This window comes from Lipotes vexillifer, unplaced genomic scaffold (assembly GCF_000442215.2).
Source record: "Lipotes vexillifer unplaced genomic scaffold, Lipotes_vexillifer_v1.1 scaffold926, whole genome shotgun sequence".
Classification (NCBI taxonomy): Eukaryota; Metazoa; Chordata; class Mammalia; order Artiodactyla; family Lipotidae; genus Lipotes; species Lipotes vexillifer.
The window spans coordinates 676914-697278 of NW_006798085.1; the positions used below are offsets into that span (position 1 = coordinate 676914).

Consider the following 20365-nt stretch of genomic DNA (forward strand, 5'->3'; position numbering starts at 1 on the left):
AGATTGGCATTAATTCTTCTTCAAATGTTTGATATAAATCACTACTAAAACCATCTGGTCCTGGTATTTTCTTTGTTGGGCCGTTTTTGATTACTGATTCAGTCTCCTTACTCATTATTGGTGTGTTTTGATTTTCTGTTTCTTCCTGATTCAGTCTTAGTGGGTTGTCTGTTTAACTTAGTTTCATTAATTTTTTTCTATTATCTTTCTAGTCTTTATTTCATTTATTTCTGCTCTAATCTTTAATTCCCTCCTGCTAAATTTGGGCTTAGTTTTTTCTTTATAGTTCCTTGAGAAGTAAAGTTAGATTGTGTATTTGAGATCTTTTCTTAATGTAGGCATTTATTGCTATAAACTTCCTTCTTAGAACTATCTTTGCTGCATTCCCTAAGTTTTGATATGTTTTCTTTGTTGTTTTTGTTCTCAAAATACTTTCTAATTTGCCTTTTGATTTCTTCTTTGATCCATTGATTATTCAGGAGTGTGTTGTTTAATTTCCATGCATTTGTAAATTTTTCATTTTTCTTCATGTTATTTTTTTCTAGTTTCATGCCATTGCAGTGGGAAAAGATACTTGATATGATTACAATCTTCTTAAATTTGTTAAGGCTTGCTTTCTGGCCCAACATATGATTTATCCTAGAATATGTTCCATGTGTATGTGAGAGGAATATATATTGTGGTGCTGTTGAATGGAGTGTTTTGTATGTGTCTATTAGGTCAATTTTGTCTATAGTGTTAGGTCCACTATTGATTAATTTTCTGTTTGGATACCTATGTATTGTTGAAAGTGGGTTTTGAAATGTTCCCTAATGTTATTTATTTCTATTACTCCCTTGAGTTCAGTTAATGTTTGCTTTAAATATTTAGTTGCTCTAGTGTTGAATGTGTATGTATATACAGTCGTTATATCCTCTTGATGAATTGACCCCTTTGTCACTATATGGTGTCCTTCTTTGTCTCTTGTGACTGATTTTGAGTAAAGTCTATATTTTGTCTGATAATTATAGCCACTGTTGCTCTCTTTTTGTTACCATTTGCATGGAATATCTTTTTCTATCCCTTCACTTTCAGCTTATGTGTGTCCTTAAAGCTAAAGTTAGTCTCTTGTAGATAGCACATTGTTGGATCTTGTTTTTGTTTGTTTTTTATCCATTCAGCCACTCTGTGTCTTTGATTGGATAGTTTAGTTCATTTACATTTAAATATTGATAGTTAAGTGCTTACTATTCCCATCTTGTTAATTGAGTTTTTAGTTCCTTTCTTCCTCTCTTGCTTTTTTCCTTTTTGATTTATTTTTATAATGGTGTGTCCTAATTCCTTTATCATATATGTGTTTTGCAAATGTTTTCTCCCATTGTGTGGCTTGCCTTTTCATTCTCTTAACAGTGTCTTTCACAGAGCAGAAGTTTCTAATTTTAATGAAGTCCAGCTTCTTTTTTCTTTCATGAATTGTGCTTTCAGTGTTGTTTAAAAAGTCATCAGTAAACCAAATGTCACGTAGTTTTCTCCTATGTTACCTCTAAGAGTTCTGTAGTTTGAGGTCTTACATTTAGATTTACGATTGTTTTTGAATTAATTTTTGTGAAAGGTTTAAGGTCTGTGCTCAGATTTTTTTTCTTTTTTGCATGTGGATGTCCAGTTTTTCCAGCACCAATTGTTTTAAAAAGACTATCCTCATTTTTTTGTACTTCCTGGTTTCCCCCTTCTACTAGTATAGAAATTAATTACTGTTTCTATTCTTTTAATGATTGTCCTAAAAGAATAGAATCCTTACTTAACTGTCCACCATGTTTGTAGTCTCTCTCTGCTGCACTTTAGCTGCATATTTATTATGTCTTATCTTTCAGTTCACTAATTTTCTCTTCATCTGCTTATAAATTGCTATTAATAAGCCTATCCATTATGTTGCCATTTGGGTTATTGTATCTTTCATTTCAAGTAGTTCTTTTTGCCCAAATCAGCAAGGTCACATTTTATAGTTTCTGTTTCTTATAAACTTGTGTGATGTGCAAAGTGTTTAACAACTGGTATGGCTTGGGCAATAATCAGTCAGAATGGATACCAGCTGGAAACAACCGCTGTAACTGTATCAATATGTATTATTGAATATAAGCCTAGTTATATACTTTTTGAGCATATCTTTTATTTCCTTAAACTTTGAAAACAGATGTTTTATAGGCAGTTTTTGATACTTATTTTATTTACATCCTGAGAATCTGTTTCTGCTGATTCTCATTTATGGTGTCTTGTTTCCTACTGTGCTTGATTTTTTTATATTTCTACTCAAGATTCTTGAAAAATTATTTGTGGAAATATTTTGAAGCCTAAGATGAAGGTGTCTTCCCCCAGAGAGGATTTACATTTGCTTCTTCCTATGTTTGGGACCAATGAAAACTAAATTCATAGCATGACATCTTTTGGCCTCCCATATAATGTAATTTGGGGCTGTAAATACATGAGAAAGTCTGTATTACACCTTAGGGACTGGTTTTCCGTACCCCATTTTGTTGGATTCTTCTCAGAACCAAGGTATCTGTCTTTCATTGCAGTCCCCTGAGGATGTGGATGCAAGTGGGTTTACTTCTGGTTTTGCCTTAGCCTAAGAGTGTGATCCCTTGAGCCTTGATGTCTATTTTCCTGACCTAGTAAGGTACATTAAAACTAAAGTTAACATTTGCCTAGGTTTACAAATGCCCACCAGGAAAAAAAAAAGTAGCTTTAATTCTCCATTTACTTCTCTGGGACCTCACTTTTCCTTAGATATTGCTTGGTAATTGCTTTACTAGTCACTTGCTTTTGGAATTAAAAAAAAACGTTATCCAACATTTTTCGTTGTTTTCAGTAGGAGGGTTGGTTTGACATATATAATGTGCCCTATTTTCAGAAGCAGAGTTCAGTATTTCCATAGCATTTTAATAGAACAGTTCTTCAAAGATTTTTCTCAGATTCATGTCTTTTCATTATGAGTATCCCTCAGCCATTGTGACTATGTTAACAGTATTAGTAAAATATGGTAAAGTCTTCCTCATATGCTTTGTAAAAGAAACCCAATATTTCTTTTTTCAGGCTAAAGAGGCAGTTACAGAAGCTGAACGACGTGATCCTACAAATATTTTCACTAAATTTTATGTATTCAAGATTGCAGTCCTAGAGGGCAACTCTGACAGAGGTATAAATGTTATTTATGAGTTATATTTGACTGTTAACACAAAGAATAATTCTCTTTGGCCGTAATAGAGAAAAATAGCTTTTAAGACAATGGAGTTGAATATATATGCTAGCTTTCCTATGTAAAGATGATACAACCATACAAAGAGAAACTATGGAAGGTTGCATAAAAATAAAAGAACAGGGTTTGCCTATTGAAGTAGGAACTAGGCAGATGTGGGGCAAGAATTGGGGGAAAGTCTTGTTTCTGTATACTTTTTTGTACTTTGTCATTTGAACCAGCCTATTAAAAATTAACTTTAAAAAACTGTGAGAGCAGGGAGAAATTATAATGCAGTCATTTAAGAATTGTCATTAGAGAATAGAAGTCTCCAGGATACCTTTTGATTGTACTTATTTGGGAAGTTATCAGTGAGAGATCTGGCCCTGAAATGTAGTTTCTCTCCACAGGGTTGACAGTGGTACAGTTGCTCACATGAACCTTATCCCATTAGTGCTTTGTCCTTTCCATTAAGTTAAGCGTAGTTTCCTAGCTAGTTGTCTGCACACACGTGTATCTTGACTTGGTCACAGATTTACCTGTGCTGTGATATTATTCCTGCTCAGCTCTGGGTAGCTGAGCAAATCCTGGAGCAGTTTGAGCTTCAGACTGGTTGCCCTTTGTGAAGGGCACAAGTAGAGAAATTAAGAAGCTTGAGTTAATGGGTTCAAACAGAATTTATACTAGTTCAATTAAGCAACTATTTGTAAATACCTACTAAATGTACAGTGGAGTCTGATACTCTGTAAGAAAAAGAAAGATGATTTATTCTGCTTTGAAAAAGAAATGTTCCACGGTAGTAAAGTATATCTGTATATTAATTAAGGACTAACAAATTGGAATCAGCTCTTTATCAAGGTTAATATTGCTGTTATGTCCATCATCAGGGTTTTCACTAGAGACTTCTGGGCATTTGTTTTTCTTGATATATTATGCTGAAGTATAGAAAAACTTGAAACTTTTGCCAGTAGAAATGGCAAAAAAAAAAAAAAACCCACACAACCAGATTTCCTATTAAAGCTTTCCTTTTAACATTCTATTAAAATAAAATTATTTTACCTTTTTTTTTTTTTTTTGGCGGTACGTGGGCCTCTCACTGCTGTGGCCTCTCCCGTTGTGGAGCACAGGCTCCGGACGCGCAGGCTCAGCGGCCATGGCTCACGGGCCCAGCCACTCCGTGGCATGTGGGATCCTCCCGGACCGGGGCACAAACCCATGTCCCCTGCATCGGCAGGCGGACTCTCAACCACTGCGCCACCAGGGAAGCCGTATTTTACTTTTTAAGCATAGCATTAGCTCAGTATTTTCATTTCTTCCCCAGTAATCTGTGTCCACTTTTAGTCATGTTTATTGAAAATACATACAATAAAATTTACTCTTGCCTAGTGTATGATTTTATAAGGTTTATTTATATTAGTAATTCTATGAGTTTTGACAATTGCTTACAGTCATGTAGCCAGCACCACAATCAAGATACAGAACAAAAAATTAACTCAGGCCCCTTTGTTGTCACTCCTTCCCACCACTTCCAGCCCTGATTCCTACTAATATCATTTCTGTCCCTATAATTTTGCCTTTTCCAGAATGTCATATAAATGGAATCATATAGTATGAAGCTTTTTGAGCCTTCTTTCACTTAGCATAATACATTTGAAACTCATTCATACTGTTGTGTGTTCCCATAGTTTGTTCTTTTTTATTGCTAAGTAGTATTTTGTAAGTATGGATGTACCAAAATTTATACATTTACCAGTTGAAGGATATTTGGATGGTTTCCGGTTTGGGTGATTATAAATAAAGGTGCTATAAACATCTGTTTACAGATTTTGTGTGATGACAATATTTCACTTCTCTAGGGTAAATATCGAGGAATGGGTTTGCTGGGTTGTAAGTCTATGTTTAACTTTGTTAGAAACTGCCAAACTCTTTTCTAAAGTGGCTGTACAGTTTTATGTTCTAACTAGCTATGTATGAAAGTTCCAGTTGATCTACAGCCTCACCAGCACTTGGAATTGTCCACTGAAAAATTTCTTTAGCCATTCTAATAATGAGGTAGAGATATAGTACTGTGATTATAATTAGCATTTCCATAGTGTCCAATATTTGACATCCATATATCTTCTTTGGTGGAGTGTTTGTACAAATCTTTTGCCCAGTTTTCTATAAGAAACTTTGTGTTCTTATTGAGTTTCGAAGTTCTTTATATATTCTAGACACAAGTTATTTATCAGATATGTGTTTTACAAATTTTTCTTTTATTTTCTTATCAGTGCATTTCATGACAAGATGATGAAGTCTAATTTATCTTCTTTTATGGATTGTTTTTTTGGTATTTTATCTAAGAAATCTTTACCTAATCCACGGTAACAAAAAATTTTCCCTGTGTTTTCTTCAAGAAATTTTACAGTTTTAGGTTTAAGTTTGTGGTTAGTTCTGTGATCCATTTTGCATTAATTTTTTATATTTGATTTAAGGTATGGATTGAAGTTCATTTTTTTGGCACATGGTTACCTAATCATTCCAGCTTCATTTATTTAAAAATTCTGTCCTTTCCCAACTGATTGCCTTTGTGCCTTTAATGAAAATCAGTTGTCATATGTGCATGGGTCTCTTCTGGACTCTTCATTCTGTTCCACTGAACTACTCCTCTTTACCCCATTCCCACATTGTCTTGATTAATGTAGCTATGTAGTAAATTTGAAATCATGTAGTGTTAGTCCTCCAACTTTATTCTTCTCTTTTAAATTGTTTGGGCTATTCTAAGTCCTTTGTATATCTCTGTGAATTTTAAATTTTAAATAAGTTTTTCAGTTTCTACAAAGGTAAATATTGATTGGGATTACACTGACTCTGTAGATTAGTTTGGCAAGAATTGACATCTTCCAATCTGTGAACAAGTTATATTTAGGTCTTTAATTTCTCTCAGCAGTCTTTTCTGTCTTTCAACATATAAGGTCTTGTGCACCTTTTGTCAGATTTATCGCTAAGTATACCATATTTTATGCTATTCAGATGGCATTTTTAAAAATCCTTCAGTTTCTGACTGTTCATTGCAAGTATGTAGAAATAGAATTGACTTTTGTATATTGATCTTGTATCCTACAGAGTTGCTAAACTCACTTACTAGTTCCAGTGGCTTTCTTGTAGATGATTATGTTGTCTGTGAATAAAGACAATTTTACTACTTCCTGTCCAATCTGGGTACAGTTTTTCATACTTTATTGTACTTGTTAGAATCTCCAGTAAAATTGGTAAAAAGCAGACATCCTTGATTTTTTCCTGATTTTAGAGGGAAAGCATCCAGTTTTTAATTATTAAGTATGATGTTAGCTAGAGGTTTTTCATAGATACCTTTTATCAGGTTGAGGAAGTTCACTTCTGTTTCCTGTTTCCAGTTTCCAGGGAGTTTTTAATCAGGAGTGGATGTTGAATTTCGTCATATGATTTTTCTACATCTATTGAAATGATCAACTTTTTAAAAATATTTTTGGAGTACAGTTGATTTACAATGTTGTGTTAGCTTCAGGTGTACAGCAGAGTGAACCTGTTATACCTATACATATATCTACTCTTTTTTAGATTCTTTTCCCATATAGGCCATAACAGAGTATTGAGTAGAGTTCCCTGTGCTATACAGCAGGTCCTTACTAGTTATCTATTTTATATATAGTAGTGTGTGTATGTCAATCCCAGTCTTCCAATTTACCCGTCCCCCCCACTCCCGAACCATAAGTTTGTTTTCTACATCTTTAACTCTATTTTGGTTTTGTAGATAAGTTCATTTGTAATCTTTTTTTTAGATTCCTCATATAAGCGATATCATATGATATTTGTCTTTGACTTACTTCATTCAGTATGACAATCTCTAGGTCCGTCCATGTTGCTGCCAATGGAATTGTTTCATTCTTCTTTATGGCTGAGTAATATTCCATTGTATACATATGCCACATCTTCTTTATCCATTCCTCTGTTGATGGACATTTAGTTGCTTCCATGTCCTGGATACTGTAAATAGTGCTGCAGTGAACAATGGGGTGCATGTATCTTTTCAAATTACGGTTTTCTCCAGATATATGCCCAGGAGTGGGATTGCTGGATCATATGTTAGCTCTATTTTTAGTTTTTTAAGGAACCTGCATACTGTCCTCCATAGTGGCTGTACCAGTTTACATTCCCACCAAGAGTCTAATAGTGTTCCCTTTTCTCCATACCCTCTCCAGCGTTTATAGTTTGTAGACTTTTTGATGATGGCCATTCTGACGGCAGTGTGAGGTGATACCTCACTGTAGTTTTGATTTGCATTTCTCTAATAATTAGTGATGTTGAGCATCTTTTCATGTGCTTTTTAGCCATCTGTATGTCTTCTTTGGAGAAATGTTTGTTTAGATCTTCTGCCTTTTTTTTTTCTTTTTTGTGGTATGCGGGCCTCTCACTGTTGTGGCCTCTCCCGTTGCAGAGCACAGGCTCCCGATGTGCAGGCTCAGCAGCCATGGCTCACAGGCCTAGCCGCTTTGCGGCATGTGGGATCTTCCCAGACCGGAGCACGAACCCGTGTCCCCTGCATCGGCAGGTAGATTCTCAACCACTGCACCACCAGGGAAGCCCTTCTGCCCATTTTTTGACAGGGTTGTTTTTTTTTGTTGTTGTTGTTGTTTTGATATTGACCTGCATGAGCTGTTTGTGTATTTTGGAGAGATTAATTTGTACTGGCACAAGAACAGAAATACACATCAATGGAACAGGATAGAAAGTCCAGAGGTAAACCCACACACCTATGGTCAACTAATCTATGACAAAGTAGGGAAGAATATACAGTGGAGAAAAGACAATCTCTTCAGTAAGTGGTGCTGGGAAAATTGGACAGCTATATGTAAAAGAATGAAATTAGAACACTCCGTAGCACCATACAGAAAAATAAACCCAAAATGTATTAAAGACCTAAATACAAGGCTGGATACTATAAAACTCCTAGAGTAAAACATAGGCAGAACACTCGTTGACGTAACTCACAGTAACATCTCTTCTGTTTGTTTGTTTGTTTGTTTTTTTGCGGTACGCAGGCCTCTCACTGTTGTGGCCTCTCCCGTTGCGGAGCACAGGCTCCGGACGCACAGGCCCAGCAGCCATGGCTCACAGGCCCAGCCGCTCTGTGGCATGTGGGATCCTCCTGGACCGGGGCACGAACCCGTGTCACCTGCATTGGCAGGCGGACTCTCAACCACTGTGCAACCAGGGAAGCCCCACAGTAATGTCTTTTTTGATCCACCTCCTAGAGTAATGAAAGTAAAAACCAAACATGAACAAATGGGACCTAATTAGACTTAAAAGCTTTTGCCCAGCAAAGGAAACCATAAACAAAACAAAAAGACAATCCACAAAATGGGAGAAAACATTTGGAAATGAAATGATCATTTTTTTTTTTTTAAGTTTGTTAATATGGTCAGTTACATTGATTTTTCAACAGATAAACCAATGCTGCATTCCTGGGATAAGCTCCACTTAGTCATGATGTGTTCTTTTTTTAAATATAATGTTAGATTTGATTTGCTAACAGTTTGTTTAAGAATATTTGTACCTGTGTCCATGAGTGATACTGGTCTCTAGTTTCCCTGTAATGTTTTTGGTTTTGCAATTAGGGTAATGCTTACTACATAGAATGAATTGGAAAATACACCCTCTTTTTCCATCTTCTAGAAGAATTTGTGTTGCTCAGTTGGTATTATTTCTTTGTTAAATGTTTGCTAGAGTTCACAAGTGAAGCCATCTGGGGCTGGAGTTTTCTTTATGAGAAGATTTTTAATTATAAACTCAATTCTTTAATAGAGAAAAGGTTTCTTCAGGTTATCTATTATTTCCAAACTGAGCTTTGGTAGTTTGTGTCTTTCAAGAAATTTGTCTGTTTCATCTAAGTTGTTGAAATTATTGGCCTAAAGTCATTCATTATATCATCCATTATCCTTCTGACATCTGTAAAATCTTTAGTGATGTCACCTTTATTATTCCTGATATTTGTAATTTGTGTCTTCTCTCGTTTTCTCCCTGTCAGAATGGCTACAAGTTGATCAATTTTATTGCTCTCAAAGAACCAGCTTTTGGTTTCATTAATTTTTCTCTATTGTTTTTTTCTGTTTTCTATTTCAATTATTAATGTTCTGATCTTTCTCATTTCCATTCTTCTACTTAATTTGAGTTTCATTTGCTCTTTCTTTTCTGGTTTCCAAAGGTGAAAGCTGATGTCATTGATTTAAGACCTTTATTCTGGTTTAACATAAACAGTTAATGCTATAAATTACCTTCTAAGTATTGCTTTAGTGACAATACACAAATTTTGATATATTGTGTTTTCATTTTAATTCATTTAAAAACACTTTTCAATATGACCGTTGACTCCATTGTAAACCCATGGATTATTTAGAAGTATGCTATTTATTTTCCAAACATTTGCAGATTTCCAGATAACTTTTTTATTAATTTAATTTAATTCTGTTTTACTGTAAGATCATACATTTGTATGACTTGAATCTTTTAAAATATGTTGATGCTTTTTATATGGCTCAGAATATTCTCTTTCTTGGTAAATGTTCCATGTGCACCAGAGAGGAATGTGTATTTTGCTGGTGTAAGGTCAAGTGTTCTATAAATGTCAGTCAGGTCAAGTTGATTAATAGTGTTAAATATCCTTGCTGATTTTCTGTCTGCTTCTCCTGTCAGTTATTTGAGAGAAGTTATTGAAATCTTGGACAGTAATTATGGATTTGTTCATTACTCCTGATAGTTCTATCAGTTTTTGCTTCTTGTATTTTGAAATTTTGTTATTGGATGCATAAACATTTAGGATTATGTCCTCATAATGAATTGATTCCTTTATCATCATGAAATAACCTACTACCACTGGTAATAATCTTTGCTCTGAAGTCTATTTTGTCTGATATTAACATAATCCCTCCAGCTTTCTTTTGATTACCTCTACTATGTATATATTATCCCATCATTTTCTTTTAACCAGTTTTGGCTTTATATTTAAAGTGTGTTTCTTGTAGGTAGCATATAGTTTAAAATTGCTTTCTTTAATTCATTCTACCTGTCTTTTTTTTTTTTTTACATCATTATTGGAGTATAATTGCTTTACAATGGTGTGTTACTTTCTGCTTTATAACAAAATGAATCAGCTATACATATACATATATACCCATATCTCCGCCCTCTTGCGTCTCTCTCCCACCCTCCCTTTCCCACCCCTCTGGGGGTCAGAAAGCACCAAGCTTATCTTCCTGTGCTATGTGGCTGCTTCCCACTAGCTATCTATTTTACATTTGGTAGTGTATATATGTCCATGCCACTCTCACTGTGTCCCAGCTTACCCTTCCCAATCCCCATGTCCTCAAGTCCATTCTCTACATCTGCATCTTTATTCCTGTCCTGCCCCTAGGATCTTTGGAACCATTTTTTTTTTTAGATTCCATATATATGTGTTAGCATACAGTATTTGTTTTTCTTTCTGACTTATTTCACTCTGTATGACAGACTCTAGGTCCGTCCACCTCACTACAAATAACTCAATTTCGTTTCTTTTTATGGCTGAGTAATATTCCATTGTATATATGCGCCACATCTTCTTTATGCATTCATCTGTCAGTGGACACTTAAGTTGCTTGCATGTCCTGGCTACTGTAGATAGAGCTGCAATGAACATTTTGGTACATGTCTCTTTTAGAATTATGGTTTTCTCAGGGTATATGCCCAGTAGTGGGATTGCTGGTTCATATGGTAGTTCTATTTTTAGTTTTATAAGGGACCTCCATACTGTTCTCCATAGTGGCTGTATCAATTTACATTTCCACCAACAGTGCAAGAGGGTTCCCTTTTCCGCACACCCTCTCCAACATTTACTGTTTGTAGATTTTTTGATGCTGGCCATTCTGACTGGTGTGAGCTGATATCTCATTGTAGTTTTGATTTGCATTTCTCTCATGATTAGTGATGTTGAGCATCCTTTCATGTGTTTTTTGGCAATCTGTATATCTTCTTTGGAGAAATGTCTATTTAGGTCTTCTGCCCATTTGTGGATTGGGTTGTTTGTGTTTTTTTTATACTGAGCTGCATGTGCTGCTTGTATATTTTGGAGATTAATTCCTTGTCAGTTGCTTCATTTGCAAACATTTCCTCCCATTCTGAGGGTTCTCTTTCCGTCTTGTTTGTGTTTTCCTTTGCTATGCAAAAGATTTTAAGTTGCATTAGGTCCCATTTGTTTATTTTTGTTTTTATTTCCGTTTCTCTAGGAGGTGGGTCAAAAAGGATCTTGCTGTGATTTATGTCATAGAGTATTCTGCCTATGTTTTCGTCTAAGAGTTTGATAGTGTCTGGCCTTACATTTAGGTCTTTAATCCATTTTGAGTTTATTTTTGTGTATGGTGTTAGGGAGTGTTCGAATTTCATTCTTTTACATGTACTGTCCAGTTTTCCCAGTGCCACTTATTGAAGAGTCTGTCTTTACTCCATTGTATGTTCTTGCCTCCTTCATCAAAGATAAGGTGACCATATGTACATGGGTTTATCTCTGGGCTTTCTATCCTGTTCCATTCATCTATGTTTCTGTTTTTGTGCCAGTACCATACTGTCTTGATTATTGTAGCCTGGTAGTATAGTCTGAAGTCCAGAGCCTGATTCCTCTAGCTCTGTTTTTCTTTCTCAAGATTGCTTTGGCTATTCGGGGTCTTTTGTGTTTCCATACAAATTGTGAAATTCTTCTTGTTACAAAAAATGCCATTGGTAGTTGGATAGGAATTGCATTCAGTCTGTACATTGCTTTGGGTAGTACAGTCATTTTCACAGTGTTTTTTCTTCCAATGCAAGAACATGGTATATCTCTCCATCTGTGTGTATCATCTTTAATTTCTTTCATCAGTGTCTTATAGTTTTCTGCCTACAGGTCTGTTGTCTCCTTAGGTAGGTTTATTCCTAGGTATTTTATTCTTTTTGTTGCAGTGGTAAGTGGGAGTGTTTTCCTTAATTTCTCTTTGAGATTTTTCATCTTTAGTGTATAGGAATGCAAGTGATTTCTGTGCATTAATTAATTTTGTGTCCTGCTACTTTTCCAAATTCATTGATTAGCTCTAGTAGTTTTCTGGTAGCATCTTTAGGATTCTCTATATATAGGATCATGTCATCTGCAAACAGTGACAGCTTTACTTCTTCATTTCCCATTTGGATTCCTTTTATTTCTTTTTCTTCTTTGATTGCTGTGGCTAAAACTTCCAAAACTATGTTGCCTAATGATGGTGAGAGTGGACAACCTTGTCTTGTTCCTGATTGTAGAGGAAATGGTTTCAGTTTTTCACTATTGAGAACGACGTTGGCTGTGGGTTTGTCATATATGGCCTTTATTATGTTGAGGAAAGTTCCCTCTATGCCTACATTCTGGAGGGGTTTTATCATAAATATGTGTTGAATTTTGTTGAAAGCTTTTTCTGCATCTAATGAGATGATCATATGGTTTTTCTCCTTGAATTTGTTAATATGGTTTATCACATTGATTGATTTACATATATTGAAGAATTCTTGCATTCCTGAGATAAACCCCACTTGCTCATGGTGTATGATCCTTTTAATTTGCTGTTGGATTCTGCTTGCGAGTATTTTGTTGAGGATTTTTGCATCTGTGTTCATCAGTGATATTGGCCTATAGTTTTCTTGCCTTGTGATATCTTTGTTTTTGTTTTTGTTTTTTGGCGGTACACGGGCCTCTCACTGTTGTGGCCTCTCCCGTTGCAGAGCACAGGCTCCGGCCACGCAGGCTCAGTGGCCATGGCTCATGGGCCTAGCTGCTCTGCGCCATGTGGGATCTTCCTGGACTGGGGCACGAACCCATGTCCCCCGCATTGGCAGGTGGACTCTCAACCGCTGTGCCACGAGGGAAGCCCTGTGACATCTTTGCCTGGTTTTGGTATCAGGGTGATGTTGGCCTCGTAGAATGAGTTTGGGTGTGTTCCTCCCTCTGCTATATTTTGGAAGAGTTTGAGTCGGATTGGTATTGCTCTTCTCTAAATATTTGTTAGAATTCACCTGTAAAGCCTTCTGGTCCTGGGCTTTTTATGTTAGAAGATTTTTAATAACAGTCTCAATTTCACTGCTTGTGTTGGTCTGTTTATATTTTCTCTTTCTTCCTGGTTCAGTCTCGGAAGGTTGTGCATTTCTGAGAATTTGTCCATTTCTTCCAGGTTGTCCATTTTATTGGCATATAGTTGCTTGTAGTAATCTCTCGTGATCCTTTGTATTTCTGCAGTGTCAGTTGTTACTTTTTTTCATTTTTAAATCTACTGATTTGAGTCTTCTCCCTTCTTTTCTTGATGAGTCTGCCTAATGGTTTATCAATTTTGTCTGTCTTCTCAAAGAACCAGCTTTTAGTTTTATTGATCTTTGCTGTCGTTTCCTTCATTTATTTCTGATCTGATCTTTATGATATTTTTCCTTCTAACTTTGGGGTTTTTTTGTTCTTTTTTCTCCAGCTGCATTAGGTATAAAGTTAGGTTGTTTATATGAGATGTTTCTGGTTTCTTGAGGTAGGATTGTATTGCTGTAAACTTCCCTCTTAGAACTGCTTTTGCTGCATCCCATAGGTTTTGGTTCATCATGTTTTCATTGTCATTTGTCTCTAGGTATTTTTTGATTTCCTCTTTGATTTCTTCAGTGACCTCTTGGTTATTTAATAGTGTATTTTTTAGTTTCCACATGTTTGTACTTTTTAAAGATTTTTTCCTGTAATTGATATCTAGATTCATAGCTTTGTGGTCAGAAAAGATACTTGATACAATTTCAATTTTCTTAAATTTAGCAAGGCTTGATTTCTGACCCACAATATGATCTATCCTGGAGAATGTTGCATGAGCACTTGAGAAGAAAATGTATTCTGTTGTTTTTGGATGCAGTAATCCTGTAAATATCAGTTAAGTCATCTTGTTTAATATATTATTTAAAGCTTGGTTTCCTTATTTATTTTCATTTTGGATAATCTGTCCATTGGTGAAAGTGGTGTGTTAAAGTCCCCTGCTATGACTGTGTTACTGTCGATTTCCCCTTTTATGGCTGTTAGCGTTTGCTGTTGGGAGCATAACTATTTACAATTGTTATATGTTCTTCTTGGATTGATCCCTTGATCATTATGTAGTGTCCTTCTTTGTCTCTTTTAATAGTGTTTATTTTAAAGTCTATTTTGTCTGATATGAGAATTGCTACTCCAGCTTTCTTTTGATTTCCAATTGCGTGGAGTATCTTTTTCCATCCCCTCACTTTCAGTCTGTATGTGTCCCTAGGTCTGAAGTGGGTCTCTTGTAGACAGCATATATATGGGTCTTATTTTTGTATCCATTCAACCAGTCTGTGTCTTTTGGTGGGAGCATTTAATCCATTTACATTTAACGTAGTTATCGATATATATGTTCCTATTACCATTTTCTTAATTGTTTTGGGTTTGTTATTGTAGGTCTTTTCCTTCTCTTGTGTTTCCTGCCTAGAGAAGTTGCCTTAGCATTTATCATAAAAGCTGGTTTGGTGGTGCTGAATTCTCTTAGCTTTTGCGTGTCTGTAAAAGTTTTAATTTCTCTGTCGAATCTGAATGAGATCCTTCCTGGGTAGAGTAATCTTGGTTGTAGGTTTTTTCTTTTCATCACTTTAAATATGTCCTGCCACTCCCTTCTGGCTTGCAGAGTTTTTGCTGAAAGGTCAGCTGTTAACCTAATGGGGATTCCCCTGTATGTTATTTGTTGCTTTTCCCTTGCTGCTTTTAATAATTTTTCTTTTCATTTAAGTTTTGATAGTTTGATTAATATTTGTCTTTACATGTTTCTCCTTGGATTTATCATGTATGGGACTCTCTGTGGTTCCTGGAATTGATTATTTCCTTTCCCGTATTACGGAAGTTTTCAATTATAATCTCTTCAAATAATTTCTCAGTCCCTTTCTTTTTCTCTTCTTCTTCTGGGATCCCTATCATTCGAATGTTGGTGCATTTAATGTTGTCTCAAAGGTCTCTGAGACTGTCCTGAATTCTTTTCATTCTCTTTTCTTTATTCTGCTCTGTGGTAGTTATTTCCAGTATTTTATTTCCCAGGTCACTTATCCGTTCTTCTGCCTCAGTTATTCTACTATTGATTCCTTCTAGGGAATTTTAATTTCATTTATTATTGTGTTGTTCATCATTGTTTGCTGTTTAGTTCCTTTTGGTCCTTGTTAAATGTTTCTTGTATTTTCTCCATTCTATTCCCAAGATTTTGCATCATCTTTACTATCATTATTCTGAATTCTTTTTCAGGTAGACTGCCTATTTTGTCTTCACTTGTGACGTCTGGTGGATTTTTGCCTTCCTCCTTCATCTGCTGTGTGTTTCTCTGTCTTCTCATTTTGCTTAACTTACCGCGTTTGCCGTCTCCTTTTCTCAGGCTGCACGTTCTTAGTTCCTGTTGTTTTTGGTGTCTGCTCCCAGTGGGTAAGTTTGGTTCAGTAAATTGTGTAGGCTTCCTGGTGGAGCTGACTGGTGCCTGTGTTCTTGTGGATGAGGCTGGATCTTGTCTTTCTGATGGGCAGGACTGTGCCCGGTGGTGTGTTTTGGGGTGTCTGTGACCTTATTATGATTTTAGGCAGCCTCTCTGCTACTGGTTTGTGTTTTGTTCCTGTCTTGCTAGGTGTTTGGCATAAGGTGTCTAGCACTGTAGCTTGCAGGTCGTTGAGTGGAGCTGGTCGTAGCGTTGAGATGGAGATCTCTGGGAGAGCTTTCGCTGTTTGATAATACGTGGAGCAGGGAGGTCTCCTGTGGTCCAATGTCCTGAACTCGTGTCTCCCACCTCAGAGGCACTGGCCTGACACCCAGCTGGAGCACCAACACCCTGTCAGCCACACAGCTCAGAAGACAAGGAGAAAAAAGGAAAGAAGGAAAGAAAAATATAATAAAATGAAATTATTAAAATAAAAAAAGTATTAAAAATAAAAAATTAAAAAGTAATAATAAAAGAGAGAAAGAAGAGAGCAACCAAACCAAAAAACCAATCCACCAATGATAACAAGTGCTAAAAACTATACTAAAAAAAAAACAAAACAACGGACAGACAGAACCCTAGGACAAATGGTAAAAGCAAACCTATACAGAGAAAATCACATACACATATACACACACAAAAAGTAAAAATGGAAAAAATATATGTATCTATATATAAAAAAAGGAAGAGAGCAACCAAATCAATACACAAAGGTACCAGTGATAATAAACTCTAAATATTGAAATACAATAAACATAAAACCAGAAACAAATTAGATGCAGAAAGCAACCCCCAAGTCTACATTTGCTCCCAAAATCCACCGCCTCAATTTTGGGATGATTCGTTGTCTATTCAGGTATTCCACAGATGCAGGGTACATCAAGTTGAATGTGGAGATTTAATCGGCTGCTCCTGAGGCTGCTGGGAGAACTTTCCTTTTCTCTTGTTTGTTCGCACAGCTCCTGGGGTTCAGCTTTGGATTTGGCTCCGCCTCTGCGTGTAGGTCTCTTGAGGGCATCTGTTTTTCCCTCAGACAGGGCGGGGTTAAAGTAGCTGCTGGTTAGGGGGCTCTGGCTCACTCAGGCCAGGGGGAGGGAGGGGTTCGGAATGCGTGGTGGTCCTGTGGTGGCAGAGGCTAGCATGACATTACAACAGCCTGAGGCACGCCATGTGTTCTCCTGGGGATGTTGTCCCTGGATCACAGGACCCTGGCAGTGGCGGGCTGCACAGGTTTTCGGGTGGGGCTGTGTGGATAGTGACCTGTGCTTGCACACAGGCTTCTTGGTCCTGCAGCAGCAGCCTTAACGTTTCATGCCCGTCTCTGGTGTCTGTGCTGATAAACGCGGCTCTCATCTGTCTCTGGAGCTTGTTTAGGCAGTGGTCTGAATTGCCTCTCCTTGCACACCCTGAAACAATGGTGTCTTTCCTCTTAGACAGTTCCGGACTTTTTCCCAGACTCCCTCCCGTCTAGCTTTGGTGCACTAGCCCCCTCAAGGCTGTGTTCAGCCAGCCAACCCCAGTCCTCTCCCTGGGACTTGACCTCCGAAGCTGGAGCTTCAGCTCCCAGCCCCTGCCCACCCCAGCGGGTGGGCAGACAAGCCTCTCAGGCTGGTGAGTGCTGGTCGGCACTGATCCTCTGCAGGAATCTCTCTGCTTTGCCCTCTGCACCCCTATTTCTGCACTCTCCTCCATGGCTCCGAAGCTTCCCCCCCAACCCCCCCACCAGTCTCTGCCAGTGAAGGGCCTTCCTAGTGTATAGAAACTTTTCCTCCTTCACAGCTCCCTCCCAGAGGTGCAGGTCCTGTCCCTATTCTTTTGTCTCTGTTTTTTCTTATTCCTTTTGCCCTACCCACGTACATGGGGAGTTTCTTGCCTTTTGGGAAGTCTGAGGTCTTCTTCCAGCGTTCAGTAGGTGTTCTGTAGGAGTTGTTTCACAAGTAGATGTATTTCTGATGTATTTGTGAGGAGGAAGGTGATCTCCACGTCTTACCCCTCCACCATCTTAAAGGTCTCTCTATCTCTGTCTTTTAATTGGATCATCTAGACCATTTATATATATATATATATATATATATATATATACACATATATATATATATATTTTTTTTTCACGGTACACGGGCCTCTCACTGTTGTGGCCTCTCCCATTGCGGAGCACAGGCTCTGGACTCGCAGGCTCAGCGGCCATGGCACACGGACTTAGTTGCTCTGCGGCATGTGGGACCTTCCCAGACCAGGGCACGAACCCGTGTCCCCTGCATCGGCAGGCAGGCTCTCAACCACTGCGCCACCAGGGAAGCCCTAGACCATTTATATTTTAACATGATTACTGATATGGATAAGTTTAAATTTAGCATCTTGTTATTTGTCTTCTATTTGTCCTATCTGGTCTTCGTTGCCATTTTTCTTTTTTCTGCCCTTCTTTTAGATTAATTAATATTTTATAATTATGTTTATCTCATTCTTTGGCTTATTAGGTATAACTTTTTGTTTTGTTATTTTAGTTATTACTTAAGGCCTATAGTACATACATATCTAGCTTATCACGGTCTAATTTTAAGACATATAAGGAAATATAATACCACCATTCTTTTTTTTTACTTTATTCTGTATTAGAATCCACTATATGGATGTACCAAATTGTATTTAACCCATACATTATTGATGAAATTTAGGTTCATTCCATATTTCACTCTTACAAAAAATTGCTATGTGAACATATTTGTATGTTTTTATTCACTTTTCGGATATATCCATGGAATAAATTCATAGAGGTGAATTGCCCAGTCGGGCATTTTTGTGACATTTAAGTCCTCCTTGACAGTTTAGCAATTTAGATGACTTTATGAAGATTAATATTTTAAAGATATTAATGCTCTTAAAATAAATTCCAAAGTCATTGGGATATAATTAACCATAGATAGCTATTATCTTTGATAAGAGTATCTCATTTTTTAATTGTTTCCTTGTTTTTCAGCTTTGCAGGCAATTGCTCCTTCAGAGAATTTATTAAGAGCTGAAGAACAAGAAGAGAATGATGTACTTACAAATAGAGGTTTAGTTTTCATGTTCCTCAGTTTAGCTGCCCAGTTTGCTCTACAGGTAATTCTTATGTACCCATCTATGAGATTTTTACCTCTTTTCCATTTTCAAAGACAATTAGAATGGAATCATCATCAGTTAGGCACAGGAGAGGCCTTTCTTTACCCTCTATTTTGCCTCATTGTTTTCACACCAAGCTTTGTTGCAGAATTGCTTTATTTCTCTTCATTGCTTTATGATGTAGAGAAAAGTAAATAAAACAAAGTGAGGTAATAGTTTTGAGCTTAAAACAACAGAAAAACTAAGCATAGTGAAACATTAACTTTTATTAGAAACTTGAGATTTGAAGTACTATACCATGCAAAAAAAATAGTCATCTATTTGGAAACTTATCTTTATCATCAGTTTGCAAAAAAAAAAAAACAGTTTAAATCTTAATGGACCTTTTTAGTTTGTAACCGGAAAGCGACTTTAGTTTAGAAGTAATAAATACTTTGCACCTCCTTTGTTTACTCGCAAAATTCTGGTCTTAGTAATATACAGGATTAGGAGAAGCATTGTAGCAACTGTGGAGCTCTTGGACTAGGTGATAGACCAGGTTTGAATTCTGGCTCTGCCACTTAAGTGCTTCCCTTCTTTGAATCTTAATTTCATCATTTGTAAAGTAAAGATAATACCTAACTCCAGTGTTATTGTGAAAATTAACCAAGAAGATGGCTGAAAATGTGATTTGTAATTAAAGAAGCTTGATCTACGCATATAGTGTTTCTGTTCTTATTAACGATATACAGTCTGGCCACAGCTGTCTCTTCTACTTTATCTCATATTACTCCCCTGTATCATCGTTATAGTGATATAAGCCACCATTACGTTAGGCACAGGATCTAGAATGGTGGAGGCACAGGCCCTCTATAACTCCAAGCAAATACAGTGTCTCTCAAACAGGCCAGTCACATTCCTTTTTCTGTGTCTGGTTTATACCATCCCATCTTTTAAGAAATGTTCTTATTTAAATGCCACCTTTTCAAAGTCCAACTTAAGATTTCCTTCCGCTGTAGAGACTTCCCAAATCAATTCCAGTCCTCAGTTGCTCTCTTTCTACTCTAAGTTTCAGTAATTTTTAACGTGTATGCTAGTTATTTGGTCTGTATCATATATACTGCCTTATATTGCTAATGCATGGATTGTCTGTCTAACTTGACTTATAAGGTCCTTGAGGGCCATATTTCTAGTACCTTGCCCAATATCTTGCCCAAAGTAGTAGCTGAATACAGTTTTGAATGATATGTTTTGATGTTAATGAATAGGATAATAGAACTCCTGGAAGAGGAAAAATATTTGGCAGATGTAGATACATGATGTGCTTGTGCAGGAAATGAGAGAAAAATCTATAATGGGGAACCCAAAGGCAAATATCTTTTTAAAGGAAGGTTTATAAAGTTACATTTGATGGAAAGCAGAAGAAAGCCAATGGAAGAATTATGGAACTGTATATCTGAAAAGGAAAATAATTTTAATAGAGGAGAAAGAATCAGGGGAAACAAAAGCCTCAAGTAGTTTGAATTAGAAGATGGAAGGAAGGATG

At 36.7% G+C, this 20365-nt stretch overlaps 1 protein-coding gene across 1 annotated transcript in view; it reads left to right on the forward strand.

Moving 5' to 3' along the window:
• TEX11 (testis expressed 11) overlaps positions 1-20365 on the forward strand; it is a 358382-nt gene that overhangs the window by 252920 nt on the left and 85097 nt on the right. Inside the window, exons 17-18 of the mRNA XM_007470148.1 lie at positions 3070-3172; positions 18716-18840. Coding sequence (XP_007470210.1) covers positions 3070-3172; positions 18716-18840 — 228 coding nt within the window. The remainder of the gene's footprint in view (positions 1-3069; positions 3173-18715; positions 18841-20365) is intronic.